The sequence below is a fragment of the Hemicordylus capensis genome, chromosome 2, assembly GCF_027244095.1.
Source record: "Hemicordylus capensis ecotype Gifberg chromosome 2, rHemCap1.1.pri, whole genome shotgun sequence".
NCBI classification, from domain to species: Eukaryota; Metazoa; Chordata; class Lepidosauria; order Squamata; family Cordylidae; genus Hemicordylus; species Hemicordylus capensis.
This window is the reverse complement of record NC_069658.1, coordinates 154,802,678-154,820,083: the sequence shown is the minus strand read 5'-3', so window position 1 is coordinate 154,820,083 and position 17,406 is coordinate 154,802,678. Positions and strand designations below refer to the sequence as shown.

The window sequence follows — 17,406 nt, the reverse complement described above, 5'->3', positions numbered from 1 at the left end:
TCCCCCTCATCCACTCGCCCTCCTCCCCTCACCACCAGCTCTGCCACAAAGTGGCAGATAGGGGAGGTGGGGAGGAGGGCAGAGGCGCACAGTAGTACCTGTCGCCCGCACCGAACCCTCTGCCTGCCACCTGCTGTGGGGCCAGGAGGGTGCGAGGAGCAGGCGGCAGAGGCGTGCGTGGCGGGGAGCACACGCAGATGGGCTTTGCCTGGGGCACTCCGACCCTTGGGCCGGCCCTGGGACGGAGACTCCTTCCCACAGCCACCTGGGGCGCTTTCTCCCTCTCTGTCCCCCAAGCGGCCGCTCCCCCGCCACCTGCAGCAGCGTGCTGTTGGTTTTTGTTTCTCCCTCATCATCACTATGTTTCCCTCGTATTCTGCCCTGTGCTTTCCTTTTAAAGGAGGAGGCAGAAGTTGCTACGGAGAGCCTGGGAAGAAAGACCCCGCCTCCTTCCCGCCCGCTTCCTGTCGGCATCCCTGTGCGGCATTTGGTTATTCCAACACTTTCTTCCTTCCGCCTCTAAACAAAGCCACGTGGGAGGCTTTCGCATCCCGGCGGTGTCTCTTTAAATAACAAGGTAACTTGGAGTGGCTGGGGCGGATCTTCTTGTCCCTTCCTCCTCCTCCTTCTCTCCTCAGTTACTCCCTGGCAGGTTGTCCGATCTGGTTTCTGGGACTTCCAGGCACCGGCTTTGCTCAGCGGCCAGATGTTGCAACTGCCACCCCCCATTCCTGGCGCTGTCCGCGGGCTCATCCGTCTCCAGCCCAGACCGGAGCTGGCCTCCCGAAGCCAGGGGAGGAGAGGAGGTGGTGGAGAAGCCGAAGGACCCCTTCAGTAATGTGCTGTTGAGACCAGGGCGAAGCGATGGGGATGTTGTTGCCCGGAGATCACAGCTTCCTTCTGGGCTTCTGGACTGCTCTCTTGAACACGCTGCATGGTGAGAAGTCCTGGGCCAGGAAGCTTGACGAAATCAGCCTGTTGCAACAGAAGAGGTATGGACTGGGCAAGGCAGCCAGGGGAAGCACTTTTTGAAAGCCGTGCTGTGATATTGAACATGTATGTGGGTGCCTCTGAGCATGCACAAAGTGTCTTTCTGTTACATCCATACTATAGATGCTGAGGACAAGCATCATTGCTTGCCCAACTCTATTGAAGATAAAATGCTGGGGAAGAGGCTGGTCTCTGGTATAATCCACTAGAGCAATTTACATGTTCTCAGTTTGCAAATTATATATTCTAGCTGCTTCCTCCTAGCCCTCTTCAGTTTAGTGGGGATTGGAAGGGACTCTGTTATTCATCTGTGTTGGCCTAGAGATGCAAGTTCTACAACTTTTTTCTCTTTAGCAGAGTGAATGCCTCCACTGATCAGTAGCTGGCAGCTGCAACTATCTCCAGGGGAAATGCAGCTTGCCTATGTGCACTATATGTAGGCAATACTGTATTCTCTACCACTCAAGGCACAAGGCAACTAGACCCCAAGAACCTTAAAGATATGGGGTATTCCTTGGTCTTTTTGTCTAGAAATCCACACTGTGTAAGAACTGAATTGTGTTTGGATTTTCTAATATGCATGGTGTGTTATTAGAAATCTTGACAACCAGTTTACTTAACTTTGATTAAAAAACACCTTGGCAGCATTTGGCTTCTATAGATTTAGTCAGAGTTCCCTGAAGTGATTAAGTCTTTGAACCTGGTTTAGCTGCCAAGTGTTCAAAGCTGGCACATATGAATTAATAATCAAAATAGTATTTCTGAGCATGTGCAGGGTGCATGTCCCTAATCAACAGCAGCTTCTACACATGAGAGATGAAGGAGAGAAATGTATTTAGCTTAGAAGGCATGACCTAGGCAGGGATGAACTCTGACACCTTTTGAAATGGCTGGTTCTCTGACAACTGTAGCATTCTGACATTTTGCAAATTCTTTATCTTGGGCTATGTACTGTTGCCTTCTAAATACTTCTATTGGGTCAGGAATGGTTTAGATCCATTACTGCTAGGTTGTGCAACTCCAAGTCTCAAGGAAGATATAGGAGCATAGGACACTGCCTTATACTGAGTCAGGCCATTGGTCCATCTAGTTCAGTATTGTCTACACCAGGGGTTCCCAACCTGTGGTACTCCAGATTTCAGAGATGCAATACAACTCCCATCATCATCAGCTACAATTTATTGGGAACCCTTGGTCTACTGACTGGCAGTAGCTGATGGTGGTGCAGATTATGGCTTGTGGTGTTGGATATTATGCTACTGCGCTCCTTGTGGAAGCAAGAAAGTTAATTAGGGAAAAGCAAGTGTAGAGTGACTTGTAGATGAGTGCAATGCACTGTAGCTGTAAAGGTAAAGTGTACTGTCGAGTCGGTTTTGACTCCTGGCGTCTACAGCCCTATGGTTGTCTTTGGTAGAATACAGGAGGGGTTTACCATTGCCTCCTCCCACACAGTCAGTATGAGATGATGCTGTTCAGCATCTTCCTATATTGCTGCTGCCGGATATAGGTGTTTCCCATAGTCTGGGAAACATACAAGCAGGGATTCAAACCGGCAACCTCTAGCTTGCTATTCAAGTCATTTCCCCACTGCACAACTTGTATTGATTTTGCTTGTGTGCACTCTAATGTATTAGGTATTGCTTTAGCATGTCATATTTATATTTTTAGAAGAGTTGCTGCAGAGATCTCTAAACCCCATTCAGACATGATAAACTATGTGTCCCACACGGTTTTAGCAGGTTGGGAGTCCTACCCTGGTGTGCCACTCACCCTCTCCAGCTTGCCCACTCAAATATCAACATTTGTGTGAAATCAGCTTTTGTGTGAAGAGGGAAATGGCCAGGGCTTTCCTGACTGGCAACCTGGATTGCCCGAGGCTGCCAATTACAAAAGTGCCAGCCATCACCGTTACGGCTGGCACAGTTACGGCTGTGCCAGCCATCACAGGGCTGGCATCACAGGGGTGAGTGACACACTTGGGTGGGACTTCTGTCCTGAGCCTATGTGGGATGCTTGTATTTTATGATGTCTGAATAGGGTTTTAGTGGTCACTTTTTCTTTTTCTTTTTTTAGTCTGCTCTCTTGAATCTAGGGAGCAGAAGAACTTACTGAATTCTGTAGGGCGTCCAAAATGGATCCAGAAAGTCTCCCCTCCCCCACTCAGTGCTGCGGCTTCTTATTAAGTTCCAGCTGAAGCCAGGCAAAATGACGGGGAACTGAAGTGCACACAGAATAGCAACAGGTGCCGCTTCCATCCTTGCAGTATCTGGTAGACAAGGTTGCACCTGTTGAATGTCTGCCTGCCATGCAACTGTTCAACGTCCTGGGCTCTCTGGCCATTACAAGAAACTCAGCAGCCCCTTCTGCTTATGAGGGTACAAGGTTGGAGGGTGGGCAGAGACAAACAAGAGCTATATAAGTTCTGAGGTAAAATCAATCAAAATGGAGGGGACCACTGTCAGATAGAAGCAGTCACATCTAAAGAGCCAAGGGGCATGCGATATAGGATATGTGATATAGTCCAATCTACCCTAGACATGGATCAGACCATTCAGATGCCCTTTATTTTCAAGCCATCAATCCTTCCCTGGTGGCGGGGGCAGATTTTACTAGCCTTGACTGAAGCCAACTGAAGACAACAGGCCCAGGGGACGCTGAGCAGCCACTCTTCATTCCCCCTCCCTTCACACAGTCTCTCCTTAAAAAAAAAAAAAGGGTGGGGAGATAAAATAAAAATATTTCCCCCTCTACTGGCATGCCATAGAAGAAGGCAATTTTGGGGGTGGGGGAAGTGAGGATATTTAGGTTAATAAAACCTGCTCTAATACTAACCTTGTGGTCTTCACTTCCCTTATGCCCACTCCTATGTAATTAGGGGTGTGCAAACTGGTTTGGTTTAATCCTAGTTCAACTCGAACCGGGGCAGTCTGAGTGATCCAGGTTTGAACCGAACCGGAACCGACTTGCCTTCCCCCCCACAATCCAAATAGGGCAGTCCCCAATAGGGCAATGCTGCCTGCACACCCCGATGAAGGCACAGTGAGCAGGAGGCAGGGGAAGAAAGTTGTGCTGCCAGTTAGCCCACAATGCACTGCATGAGCAGTGCTGTGCATTGGGAAATCTGCCTACTGCCGGGATGTCCTGGATTTCGAAACAGGACTACCTGCGGGAGGAGTGGTAGGATCGGGAGTTATCCCGCTGCTGCACACAACCATCCCTATCTGGGGTAAACCTGTCATACCCCTGTAGGTCTTGTCGTGTGAATGACCTCATTCTGTAATAAGAGGGTTCCTGGGGTTTGAGCTGTGTTAATGTTGTTAGCATTTGGGGAGAGGGGGTTGTATTATTTGCATGATTTTATGTTTTAAATTGCTTTGGGTGGTGGCAAAGACTGTGGCCAACATTATTTATAAATAAATCAGAAAACTTTAGGAGCTCCATATTCCACACATCCACTTGCACACTGGTCCCAGCCAGGGCGTAGCTATAATTGAGCGAAAGGGTTCAAAGAACACGGGCCTCCGGCTCCTGAGGGCCCTCCAACTCCACCCCTCCCTATTTTCTTCATTATCTTCTTCACTCTGGGGGGCTGCCAGAGAGAGGGATGAACGTGGGCCCCCTTTCCCCTAGCTATGCCCCTGCGGCCTGCATAATGTCAATAAACAGCTCAATAAACACAAATGCATGGCAAAGATTTCAAGAATCCACAGCACTGATAGAGGTGGACATATTTTTTTGTGATTGCATATAGTACGTTAGGCCTTGCCCTGTTTTTTAGTAACACCATGGCATGAAATTATGGGCAAACCAGGACACTCGTTTAACCTGCCATCCTCATGACTGTGACATGTCCCACTCATCTGTTGCTCACAGTGATGGTCAGCACCTTAATTCCTGCTGTTGTGTTTCTGTAAGCAATAGGTAGAGATCTGTGAGCAGTTGTGATGGGAGACATATGGAGAAGTCAGGACAGGAGGACTTGTTCAAGAGGTTCAGTGTAAGACTTATGGATACCTTATTGATGAGGTGAGGCACACAAAATAACAAGGATAAAAGAATTAGAAGAGGATTCTTGTTGCTTGCTTCTAGAAAATATGCAGGTGTAGCAAAAATGGACACAAGTTAGATGTTTCTGATTACCTCCTGCTTATTCATCTCTCTTTATCTTGTGCGATATCTGTCTAGACACTGCTTATCTCATATTCACGGATTTGCAGTCGAAATATCCTTTGAATTGTGGCCTCACGTTAAGTGTCCATACCACTACATCTGGACACAAAATACCTTTCATTAAATAATAATAGGAACATCCTTCAATAATTGATCACGAATCTACAATAGCTTGTGATGTCTCAAGTCATTCTGATATGGTTTCAAGCCTGCTGAGGAGTAGTTACACACTGCAGTCAGGGCCAGCTTGAATGAACATTTGGGGTGACATGAGGAAGGGGTAGCAGCAGTGAAGCAGCAAGCCATCTGAGACATCTGTGCACAATCCAAGAGCTGAACTCCCAGTATCTGCTGTGATATGATGTTCCTCTGGATCATTGAGCATGTTTCTTGGATTATTCAGTGAAATGACTTAAGGTGATCCTGAGAGCAGTTTTATAGCAAAACTTGCCTCCGTGCCTCCTCTTGTGGGGGGAGCACAGTGTGCAAAGCTGAAAATGGGTGTCTTGGTGATATTGGTATTGTTGCAGAGTTTGTGTTCAGAAGCAGTTACAGCAGATCACCTTGTTTGCATTCATTCTGAGGACTGCGTAGTGAATTTTGCAGTGGCAAATATGTTTGCTACATGCAAGGAGCCAGAGACAGTCCTACCTCCCTAAACAAGACATATGTGATGTCCAGAAATATATGCTTGCTGTGCACACATGATATAGTTCAAATTCTTTCCAGGTTCCCATAAACAACTGACACACATACATTTGACTCTAAGGTCCAAGGAACTCTAGAATCATGAGCACACACAGGTTTAGTTGAGGATCAGATATACTCGTTCAGCTTGTCTGAACCTCACCCTGGCATCCAGGGAGATCTTCTGCATCAGCTGTTCAGGGAAAAAAGGGGAAACATCAAGGAAAAATGTTATGCAAAATCTCGTGCTACATGAGTGCCTTGGTGGTATTAGAGAACAATACTTCTGGAATAGCACTGAACCCCCTTTAGGAGGCAGTTCCTGTATTCTCATGTTTATGTTATGTACCTCCCCTTCACTTGGGAGACCATGGAGTACTCATTTTCACCTTGAATCTTCTTCAGTCAACTTGAGATTTCCAGTTATTTGAAACTCGTACAACACATTTATATCCTACCCTTCTTCCAAAGAGTTTAAAGTGGCTATCCAATTTTATTTTATCATCCTAACTGTGTGGAATAGATTTGGCTGAGAGTGATTAGCACAAAGTTATAAGAAAAACCCTGCTGTGATATTGTAGTATTAGGAACATAGGAAGCTGCCATTTACTGAGTCAGACCATTGGTCCATCCAGCTCAGTATTGTCTACATAGACTGGCAGCAGCTTCTCCAAGGTTGCAGGCAGGAATCTCTCTCAGCCCTGTCTTCCCTCTCCAGAGCAGCTCCATCCCCTAAGGGGAATGCCTTACAGTGCTAAGGCATATAATCTCCCATTCATATGCAACCAGGGTGGACCCTGCTTAGCAAAGGGGACAAGTCATGCTTGCTACTACAAGACCAGCTCTCCTACTATTGTGATTAGTAGCCATTGGTAGTCTTGTTCTCCATTAATTTGTTGGATCCCCTTTCAAAGCCCAACTAAACTAGAGGCTTTCATCACATCGTGGGACAGTGAATTTCAGAGATTAATTATGGACTATGAAAAAGTCCATAAAAATAAAAAGTAAAGTTTTATAAAAAGTACTTTTTGTCTGTCCTAAATCTCTTGTCAATCTGTTCACCCGATACATTATATTAATGTATTGTATTAATATAATATTAATATAATACATTAATATAATGTATCGGGTGTATAAGTGTGCCCTTAACCCTGGTGCCAGGATCGTGTGTATGCATGCAGCCCAAACATACACCGAGCTGGGTGGCAAGAATGCCCGGCTGAGGGAGGATTCCCCCAATCAGTGCACTGAGGGATGCCTGAGGACCTCCTCCTCTGGCTCCCTGCTCTGCCGCTCGCTTGTGTGCTGTGGTGAGCGGCAGAGTGAAACGTGGAGGGAGATCATGTGCGAAGAAGCAAACAGGAGTCTGTCTCTCTGCCAGCCTTCTCTCCCCCCCCCCAACCCCGCTGGCATTTATGGATGCGTGCACGACATCATTGTTGAGCAGGGATCTGAAGCTAGTTTCCTCAGTCCAAGTTCATCCACTGCAACAGACTGGCCTACAGTACTGAAAGGACTGTACTGTACTATATGTCACTAGTACTTGATCCTCCAAAGACAGCTTTTAAAGTGGTGATTTGGGTGCAACTGCTTTCCTTCATCCCTGAGTTCCTCTGTGAAGCACTTCATTTCATCAGGGATAATGGGGTAAAGTATACAGGCAAAGAGATGAGTGTATTTCACACTGACAGGGTGTTGTCTTCTGTTGTTGGCCTTGTAGCCGAGATGTTGGATTAGAGAGGTTATTTCTGTTGTCTTGTTTGGCAGCTTTAATAACAATAGCAATAATAATACTCCTACTCAGGAATAATGAAAAGTTTCATTGACACCCTAGGAGTATCTGTCATTATCTCCTTATTGCATATTAAGAAAGTTGAAAGGAGAATTGTGAACATTCCTCACATGTCCTGGGTCTTTGTGTCTTTTTTTCCTTTTGCTAATCTAGACTATTGCTAATCTAGATTATCTAGACCCATTTCAAACTGGTTTTCGGATGGGCTATGGGGTGGAGACTGCCTTGGTCAGCCTGATGGATAGTCTCCTATTGGGAACTGACAGAGGGAGTGTAACTCGGTTGGTCCTTTTGGATCTCTTGGCTCCTTTTGATACTATTGACCATAGTATCCTTCTGGAACATCGGAGAGGATTGGGGGTGGGAGGCACCACTTTGCAGTGATTCTGCTCCTACTTCATAGGCAGATTCCAGATGGTGTTCCTTGGAGACTGTTGTTCTTCCAAATCTGAACTTCCCTATGGTGTCCCTCAGGGTTCCAAATTGTCTCTGATGTTTAACATCTACGTGAAACCACTGGGAGAGATCAGGAGATCTGGCACAGGTTTCTCCATGTCAGCATCATCAGGAGAAGGCATAACCTCTCTCAGTGCCTGCCTGGAGGCAGATTTTATTTTTTATTTTATTTATTTTATTATTTTATTTATTATTTTTATTTTTTTATATTTTATATTTTATATTTTATTTTTATTTATTTATTTATTTATTTATTTTATTATTATTATTATTATTATTATTATTTATTTTATTTTATTTTTTACATTTATATCCTGCTCTTCCTCCAAGGAGCCCAGAGTGGTGTACTACATACTTAAGTTTCTCTTCACAACAAACCCTGTGAAGTAGGTTAGGCTGAGAGAGAAGTGACTGGCCCAGAGTCACCTAGCTAGTTTCGTGGCTGAATGGAGATTTGAATTCGGGTCTTCCCAATCCTAGACCAGCACTCTAACCACTATACCATGCTGGCTTACTAATGGGCTGGATGAGGGATAACAAACTGAGGCTGAATCTAGATAAGACAGAGGTACTTATTGTGCTGGGTCAGAACTTAGGAGACGATTTTGAGCCAGATTGTTCTCTGGGTCATCTAGGAGAGACCATATTACTCCTGTGTTGAAAGAACTACATTGGCTGCCGATCAGTTTCCAGGCAAAATACAAGGTGCTGGTTATTACCTATAAAGCCCTAAATAGCTTAGACCCTGGGTATTTAAGAGAACGTCTTCTTTGTTATGAACCCCACCACCTACTGAGATAATCAGGAGAGGTTCCTCTGTGGTTGCTGCCAACTCATTTAGCAATAGCAATAGCAATAGCACTTACATTTATATACCGCTCTATAGCTGGAAGCTCTCTAAGCGGTTTACAATGATTTAGCATATTGCTCCCCATCATTCTGGGTACTCATTTTACTGACCTTGGAAGGATGGAAGGCTGAGTCAACCTTGAGCCCCTGGTCAGGATCGAACGTGTAACCTTCTGGTTACAGGGCGGCAGTTTTACCACTGCGCCTCCAGGGGCTCTTTGGCAGCTACTTGGGAAAGGGTCTCCTCTGTTGCTGCCCCTGGACTTTGGAATGTGTTCCCTGTTGAAATAAGAGCCTCTCCATCTCTGGCAACTTTTTAAAAGGCACTGGAGACCCATTTATCCACCTGGGCTTTTAATGCGATTTATGGTTTTAAATTTTTAATGTTGGTTTTAAATAATTTTTAATGTTTACATTATTTTAATTGTTTAATTGGTTTAGTTTTGATTTTAATTGTTTTGTGTTTATTTTGATATAAACTGCCCTAAGCCATTTGTTGAAGCGCAGTATAGAAATCAAATAAATAAAAAAATACAATAAAACGGTGTGTTTTGCTGCTGACTTTTGATGCAGAATTAAGGGGATATAAATCAGATTTTGAATTAAATAAAAACTGGTTGAAAAACACTGGATGTCTATGAAAAATAGGAAAACAGTTCCAGTACACATGAAATAGCCTAATGGTAGCGGGGGGAAATGAAGCCTGCGTTCTGCAAATACAGACCTACATTTCTGGTTGCTACCGGAGGTGCCTCTGCCAAATTCAAGCCTGAACAACAACAAATATTTATATACCGCTTTTGAAAAAAAGTTTTCAAAGTGGTTTACATAGAGAGAAAACAAATAAATAAATAAGAGTGCACTCTATTCTCGAAGGGCTCACAATCTAAAAAGAGACATAAGAGAGACACCAGCAGCAGTCACTGGAGGTCCTGTGCTGTGCTTGGACAGGGCCAGTTACTCTCCCTCTGCTCAGTAAAGAGAATTACCACGTTAAAAGGTGCCTCTTTGCCCAGTGAGCAGGGGTAACTAACTAAGAGTCAGTAGAATCCTCACCCCTCCAGCATTCCATCCATATGTAGTAGGGATGTGCATGAATCAATTTGGCACGAGGAGTGGTGCCTTTACATTATTTGAAATTAAAGGCCCAGGGAGTGGTGCCTTTAATTTGAGTAAAGCAGGTCCTTACCTGCCTCTCCGCTGCCCCACCACTTTCTGGCGTGGCGCTGTGCCGTGCCACTCAGAAGTCCACATGTGGCCGCGGGGCTTCACCCAGCAGCCTATGTGCGGCCACAGGACGCACATGGCCATCACACTGTCCAGTGCTCCAGTGTCCAGGGATGGACACGCCGCGTGTTTAGTGTTCTGACTTTCTTAGTGGCCACGGTTTCTTGGAACTGTGGTTGTACCAAATCTGCCTTCCGGGTGGCCTGAAAGTATCTTGACCATTTGTAGTGTACATTTATTGTAGTCCTTTCTACAGTGATTTTTTTTTAAACCTACCTCCTTCAGAGCTTGCAAAGAGAAAGTGTGTGTGTTTTTGTGTGTGTGTGTGCGCCAAATTTCAGCCTTCTCAGTAGCCTAGATATATCTGGTTTATTGCAGTGTGTGTGTTCATTTTTATCCCATATTCTGAGAGAGAGGTCTACAAATGTCCCATTTTCACAGCATGCAGGCCTTTCCTACACACACATCCTATTGTACTTATTAACGTTTCATTCGCAGTATAGAATAAGATGGGTTTGGGGTGGGGGGGGGTTTTGGCCAGATTTTGTGTATTTGAGGCATTTTTTAAAAAAATTGAGTAATGTAGCAGGTGGAAAGAGTGCAATACAAGATTGGCATCCACAAGATAAGAAATGATTGCAATTATTTCATCTAGGAAGGGAGACAAACGAATGAGATATGATGAGTATGTGCTTGCATTCAAGGCAGAAGAGTTGCTTGTGTTCAAAGATCTGCAAGTGCAAGCTAATAAATGCCTGAATAAGGAAAAACAGAAGCATTATAGACTTGAAACGACCTGTGAATATCACACACACACACACACACACACACACACACACGTTTTTGGAGGGAACAGCATCTTGTGAATCAGGCCATCATGTGCATGAGCTTCCATGTGACATACCCACATCATACATTTGCCTGTTTCACAGTCATCACACTGAGTCTGGCCCCTGAATGCTTGGTCCACTCAATTAGATATTAGGCAGCAAAGGAAATAATATTGCCCCAAAAGATGCTTTATGTCCAGTGTTTGCTATAATCTAACATATTAGGTTTGTCTTCACGATTGGCATTAGGATAGGAGAAGCCTTCTACCCTAATTCGGGAGCCACACCAGCTCCTGATTGGCCATAGCGAGACTTCTGCAAGCAAGGTAGGAGGAGGGGGAAATGATAATCTGTCAGATGGGTAGGAAGGCAGGCAGCAGTGGCGAGCCAAGAAATTGTACCCAGCTCCAGCCACACATCCTGCCTCTGTTAAATATGCAGCTGCTACTGAAATGGAGCATCTAGTTCCCTTCTGCCCACCTGCCTGCCCATCACCATTACATCCCAGTATAAATTCGTATCTTGTGAAGTTATGATGTTCTGCATTTCCCTGCCTCCAGTCCACAGAACTATCCACTGATGGTGGTGGTTGGTGGTAGTGGAGGGCGGACAACATCAAGGCATATTGACAGCTGGTAAGGTCTGATAGACATCACTATGTAGGTGGAGCTGGAGGGAACGAGACGTGCAGTTTCAGTAATGAACACATTTGCCATCACATTTTAGTTTAGTCTTGAATCAGAGCAAAAACTGGGGTAATGATTTAGACCTCTTGTCTTTACAAAAATGCCAAATCCCAGCAGAAATTTGCAATCTTAATTCCTTACTGACCTTCAGGAGAGCCCTTAAAACCCATCTGTTTGGCCTGGCCTTTCAGGGTTTTAATTGTTTTAATGCTAACCTGGTTTTCAGGGTTTTAATTGTTCTGATAGTTTAATTGTTTTTTAAGGTGTTTTAATTGTTAATTGGTGTTTATATTTATATTTCTGTTTGTTATTGGGGTTTAATGGTTTCTGTTTTAATTGTAAACCGCCCTGAGCCATTTTGGAAGGGCGGTATACAAATCAAATAAATAAATAATCCAAGAATAATTAGAGAAGTCTTCTACAACCCTTTCCCATTCTTAGGGCATTATTTACACTGAATACTTAAACTGCTTTAGTTATCATTCCCTTTCCCCAGGGAATCCTGGGAATTGTACTTCTGTGAGGAGAGCAAGGGAAATCTGACTCAATTTTTTCAACACCCTGACTAAAATGCAAGGATTCTTTAGGGGAAGCCACAATGAGTGGTATAAAATGGATACAAGTTTGTTTGTCATTTCTAGTGTTGATTTTAAAATACACACTTAAGACAATTGGACTCCAGTTTTCTTCCAAGCTGCTCAGGGCAGCTGGTAGACGGTTCCTAATTTTTCCCCTATTCTGTCCTCACAGTAGCCCTTTTGGGTAGGTGAGGCTGGGAGTGGCGGTCCCAAGGTCACCAAGTGACCTTCATAGCTGAGCAGAGATTGAACCAAGGTCTACCTGATCCAAGTCCATCATTCCAGCCACTACATCAGCATTTATTGTAATAGCTCTTTAAGAACTACTGAGGAAATTGAGTTCTGGACAGATATGCTTAACCCACAGTCTCAAGAAATCAGTTTGTATGTTGTGAATTGACCCTAATCATGGTCGTACTATAAATCTACAGTCATTGCTTGTAAAAGTCATCAGAACCTTAGAGTGCCCTAGTGCCTTCCAAAGACAGAAATTGGAGAATAGTAGAGGTTGTGTGCACTGCAGAGATTTCCTTCTCTCTGCAAATGCATATATGGTGCACAAGTAAGAAAACTGGTGCCTTTCTGCATTGTCTACTATGAATCCCCCTATGAATCTCAGTTTTACTGAGAGAAAATAGAATATCTTTACATCAAAATGGGGCATTTTAGAATCATCTAAGGACAAAAAGAGGTGTCCTACATCAGAAATGGATAGACTGTAAACTGAAGTTCACTGACAGACTCGGCAGTTTCCAGTGGTTCACTTAGCATTTGTTGGTTGCCGAGATTCTTGCAAAGTATGGTCTATGTGGACTTTGGTCTGATCCAGAAAGACATTTCTTAAGGCATTTCTTCTATCGGGAATCCTGATTATGCACTCTTGCTTTATAAATTTGAAACACCATAGTGGACTATTGGGGGTGTGTGTGTGAGAGATATTTTATTTTTTGCTTTTCATTTAAAGATAGACCATGCGAGACTGTAGTCAGCTCACTCCAGTTCCACATTATTATATAACTTCATAAAACATAATGGGAACTCTAATGGCATATTTTGGCCTGAGCAATTATCAGAGGCTGGGTCTGGGACGCTACAATAGTAACATAAGGATCTTAATTGCAATACTTGCCTTAATTTTCATTTCTTTTTGGACAAGCAACAATCAGAGTCCTATTGATTTCACTGGAGGAAATTTAGTTTTGGAAGTACTTAAATGGAAATACTTAATTTTGGTTAGGAAGGATCATGCCCCATGTGTATGTATGTGTAGCATTTATGGGGCTAGGTTTCCTTCCTGAAACTAAACACTTCACAAATTCATGAGTGCACTTCATACTTACTGTTTGTTTTTATGTTTTATGGAACATATTCCAATTGTTTTGATTATTTGTAAGCCACAAAAAGTGGCCTAGACTTTTAAAATATATAATCAATAAAATAAACATTGCTTTTGTGTGTGTCATTTGCTTAGCTTTCTTCTTCTGCACAGTGGAAAGACACCCTTGCTTCTTCCATTTGTAATTATCAAACCAGATGAGGAGAATTTTGCAAAAGGTAGTACTGAGTATGATTCACCTTCTAAAAATCTGAGACATTTATAGATGAGTTGCTCAATTTTCTAGAGGTAATTTATCATTGGTTATGGGGCATCCTAAGATTCTTTGTATTATATTTCTTTAAAACATAGTTTGCACATTCCAGGTGTAAAAATAACAACAAATGCCTTTGCAAGAATGAATGTAGCTTATCTTAGAATGCTAACAGAGGAATGTACCTTAAAGGCCCTTTTAAACTGGATTCATCCCTTGCAGTCCATTTGTATGTGTCTTTTTTCAGAAATGGGCCTACGTTGGACTTACTCCCAAATAAGGTTATATCCTAACACCATTTATCTTGGGAATGTTATCAAGTCTTGTCAGCTATAAGACAGTGGGCTGATTCAGACATCATGAAGAACCAGGATTGAATCCTGATTTTGTGCAATAACCCGTACCCTTGGGCATATACCCTTCCCTTCACACACGAGGAGAATGAGTCTACTTCTTATGCTGGCTTAGAACAAGCTAGGATCTGTCATGATATTTGAACCAGGTGTTCCTAACTTATATACTAGCCAGAAGCCACATTCGCACGTAATGCATGTAATGGGTCCAATTGACCTTTTGTTCCACTCCCCCGCTCCCCTTGCTCTCCCATCCGAATTTGGACATAATGGAGTATGATCTCTCTGCAGTCAGCAAGACTGCAGAAAGGAGGGGGAACTGGCTGTGCGGGCTTCCTTCTTGCTTGAGGGACAGCCCGCACAGCCAATCACAGCCAGAGTGAGGGAAGAGCTTACACCCTCAATTCCTGTTGAGGGGTACACAACCTGCAGCTCCTCATTCAGATGCAGCACAGGCTGCATCCAACCTTGAGTTGCAGTGACAAAACTCACTACAACCCAAGAGTTCTGATTGGAGTCGGAAACCTGAAACCTCGGGTACATCGCTGCGCCAATCTGCATTTGCATGTAATGCTCTGGGAACCTCTGGCTCATTCAACTCTGGTTCCGCGTTATGTGCGAATGTGGCCATAATTTCCAACTATTCCAGGTTCCGATCCTGACATTTGCAAACTTTGGCTAGAATAAGCCAGTATTGCCCAGGTGAGAACTCATGATAGATCCTAGTCAGGACAGCAAGTAGAATTCTTCTTCCCCTCACATGTGCTGGGAAGAGTGTGTGCATCCAAGACTAGGGGATTTATTCCTAGCTCCAGGTGATGTACGAACTGTGTCAATGCAGGTGAGCATTCTGAAATAAAAAGGGCAAAACTGTGTGTAACTTAAGGCCCAAATAACTGCTGGCTTCCATATTTTCAAAGGGAAAGCAACCATTGTTCCTAACTGCCTCCCATCATGTCTTGCTGCAGCCCCAGATCATTTTGCAGCAGGCACAGCAGCATAACTGTCTCCATAACAATTGTCTTATATAAAGAACACCTCCCGCTTTCTGCTTTGAGACTCTTACAAAGGGTAGACTTGGGCTTTTCATTGTGCCCTGGGTTATCTTCCCTCTCCCGTCTTCCAGCACCACCTTTTGGTTTGGTTAACATCCCATTCAGGTTCTGCAGAGTTTGTGAGTAAAGTGGTTCTCATATAGGTATTATGCAACTCTTACTGTTTGCATTTTAACTTAAGCTCCAATCTCAGCCTGCTGCGATGCCCATACCTTAAACTGCTCTTCAGTAGCATCGTGTGAATTAGCCCCTTCAAAACCGAGATTTGCAGGAGAGCAGCAGTCCAGTGTGGAGTTGCAGAATCTATTGGTGGGGAAATGACTTGACTAGCAAGCTAGAGGTTCCCAGTTCGAAACCCCACTGGTTTGTTTCCCAGACTATTATGGGAAACAATTATATAGAGCGGCAGGGATATAGGAAGATGCTGAAAGACATAATCTAGTACTGTGTGGGAGATGGCAATGGTAAACCCCTCCTGTATCCTACCAAAGACAACCACAGGGTTCTGTAGTTGCCAGGAGTCGACGCCAACTTGAAGGCACACTTTACCTTTACCCTATATGAAAAAGGACTGCAGAGGTGGAGTAGTACCTGGTAGGAGAATGAACCTTTTGTTTTGGAGCCAACACCAGACAAAAGTTGGCATAAGTGGGGTGGGCAATAATTATATTTAGCATTTATATACTGGGGTTATTCACATGACCACACATGTATGCAATGTGTGTGTGTGGGGGGGGGGAGGCAGGCTTCAGCCTACCCAGATGCTCACAGCCCCAAATCTCTGAGCTGCTCCTGGGAGCATGGGTAAATGGAGGCTGGGACTTCTTCTCCCAGCCTCCAGAGATCCCACAATGCCTCATGTGGCACGTGTGATGCATCGGGGGATTCCCCCAACAGACAGGTGCTCTAGTCTCCCATCTCTGTCTGCAGCCAGGCTGGAAGCAGCCCAGCTCGCTGAGCAAGTAGCCCAGCTTAAGCGAGTGCCTGTTCCCTTAACCTCAGCTAGCCTCCAAGCTAAAAGCTGGACTAGGTGGTGCTCGATCCCAGCGGTTCTCATGTGCAACCTAACCCAAACTGGGCGTTCTTCACCTGGGTTAGGCTATGCATGAGAATAGCCTCTTTGTCTCTGTGTATTAGGGCGTTGTTACTTCACCAACCCCTTAACACTAGCCATATTACCTCTGATCATCTTTGCTGTTTAACTCAGGATGAGGTTATTAACACACGTGTGTAAAACCAGGTGGAGGGAGCCCAGCCCGGTTTTGCACGTCCGTGTGAACCACCGGGATTTGGCCCAATCCCGGTGGCAACACGGTGGCAAACTCGCCTATGTAGCCACCATTGAAAATGAGGTTAAGGGAGCGAGCGTTCCCTTATCCCCTTTTTCTTGATCATGTGGCAGCTGCAGCTGCTTGCAGCCGTGTCTGCCACACTGCAGGGAGCCCTGGGAGGGGAGAGGGGATCCTACCGCGTGAGTAAACAGTGCATCATTCTATTTTGGGGCTGGAATGACACATCCCGGCCCCCTCCCCGCTGCCTTGCAAGGTCGGCTCAATCGTCTGCAGGAAAGGTAAGTCTAACCAGCCTTCCCCGCAGACCACCATCTGGCCCTGCTAAATGATCATGGGAAGAGGCTCTATATATCCTGTGAGCTCGGATACCGTTTGTCTGTATACTCTTCTTGTTATAGTCTCCAGACCTTTGATGCCATCTTCTGTTTGAGGCCTGATTAAGTGTGGCTGTACTAACTGGAAACTTGAAAAGTGGCAGGACCCGTCTCGGGGCTTAGCTGTATTTCATGTGGCTGTTGCTGTCTTAGACTGAATTGCTGATTGTGCAATGCAATACTGTCTGCTTCTCAGCAATGTTTTTAGGGTATTGACACAACAGTTATACAGCTGTGAATGGCTCAGACATGGTCTTATGAATTGCTGTTATCTCTCTCTGTCGTCTTTTTTTTTTTTTTTAAACCTTTGATAAAAATCTAAGGCTTAATTATAGAGCTCCAGTGCCCAAAGCCAGTGTATTTTAGGGTCCTTCATTGCCTTTGGTGAAACGGCTCAAACTCAGTGACCTGGCACTATTTTGAATGTTGAGTGGATGAAAAGAGAGATTGGATGAAAAGGGAGATCGGATAGATTTAT

The 17,406-nt window shown here is 44.5% G+C and overlaps 1 protein-coding gene across 1 annotated transcript in view; it reads left to right on the top strand.

Annotated features, from left to right (window-relative positions):
- Positions 1–519: 519 nt before the first annotated feature.
- LOC128343209 (transient receptor potential cation channel subfamily V member 6-like) overlaps positions 520–17,406 on the top strand; it is a 120,777-nt gene continuing 103,890 nt past the window's right edge. The window contains exon 1 of the mRNA XM_053291860.1: positions 520–992. Within this exon, the coding sequence (XP_053147835.1) occupies positions 865–992 (128 nt within the window). The 5' untranslated portion in view covers positions 520–864. The remainder of the gene's footprint in view (positions 993–17,406) is intronic.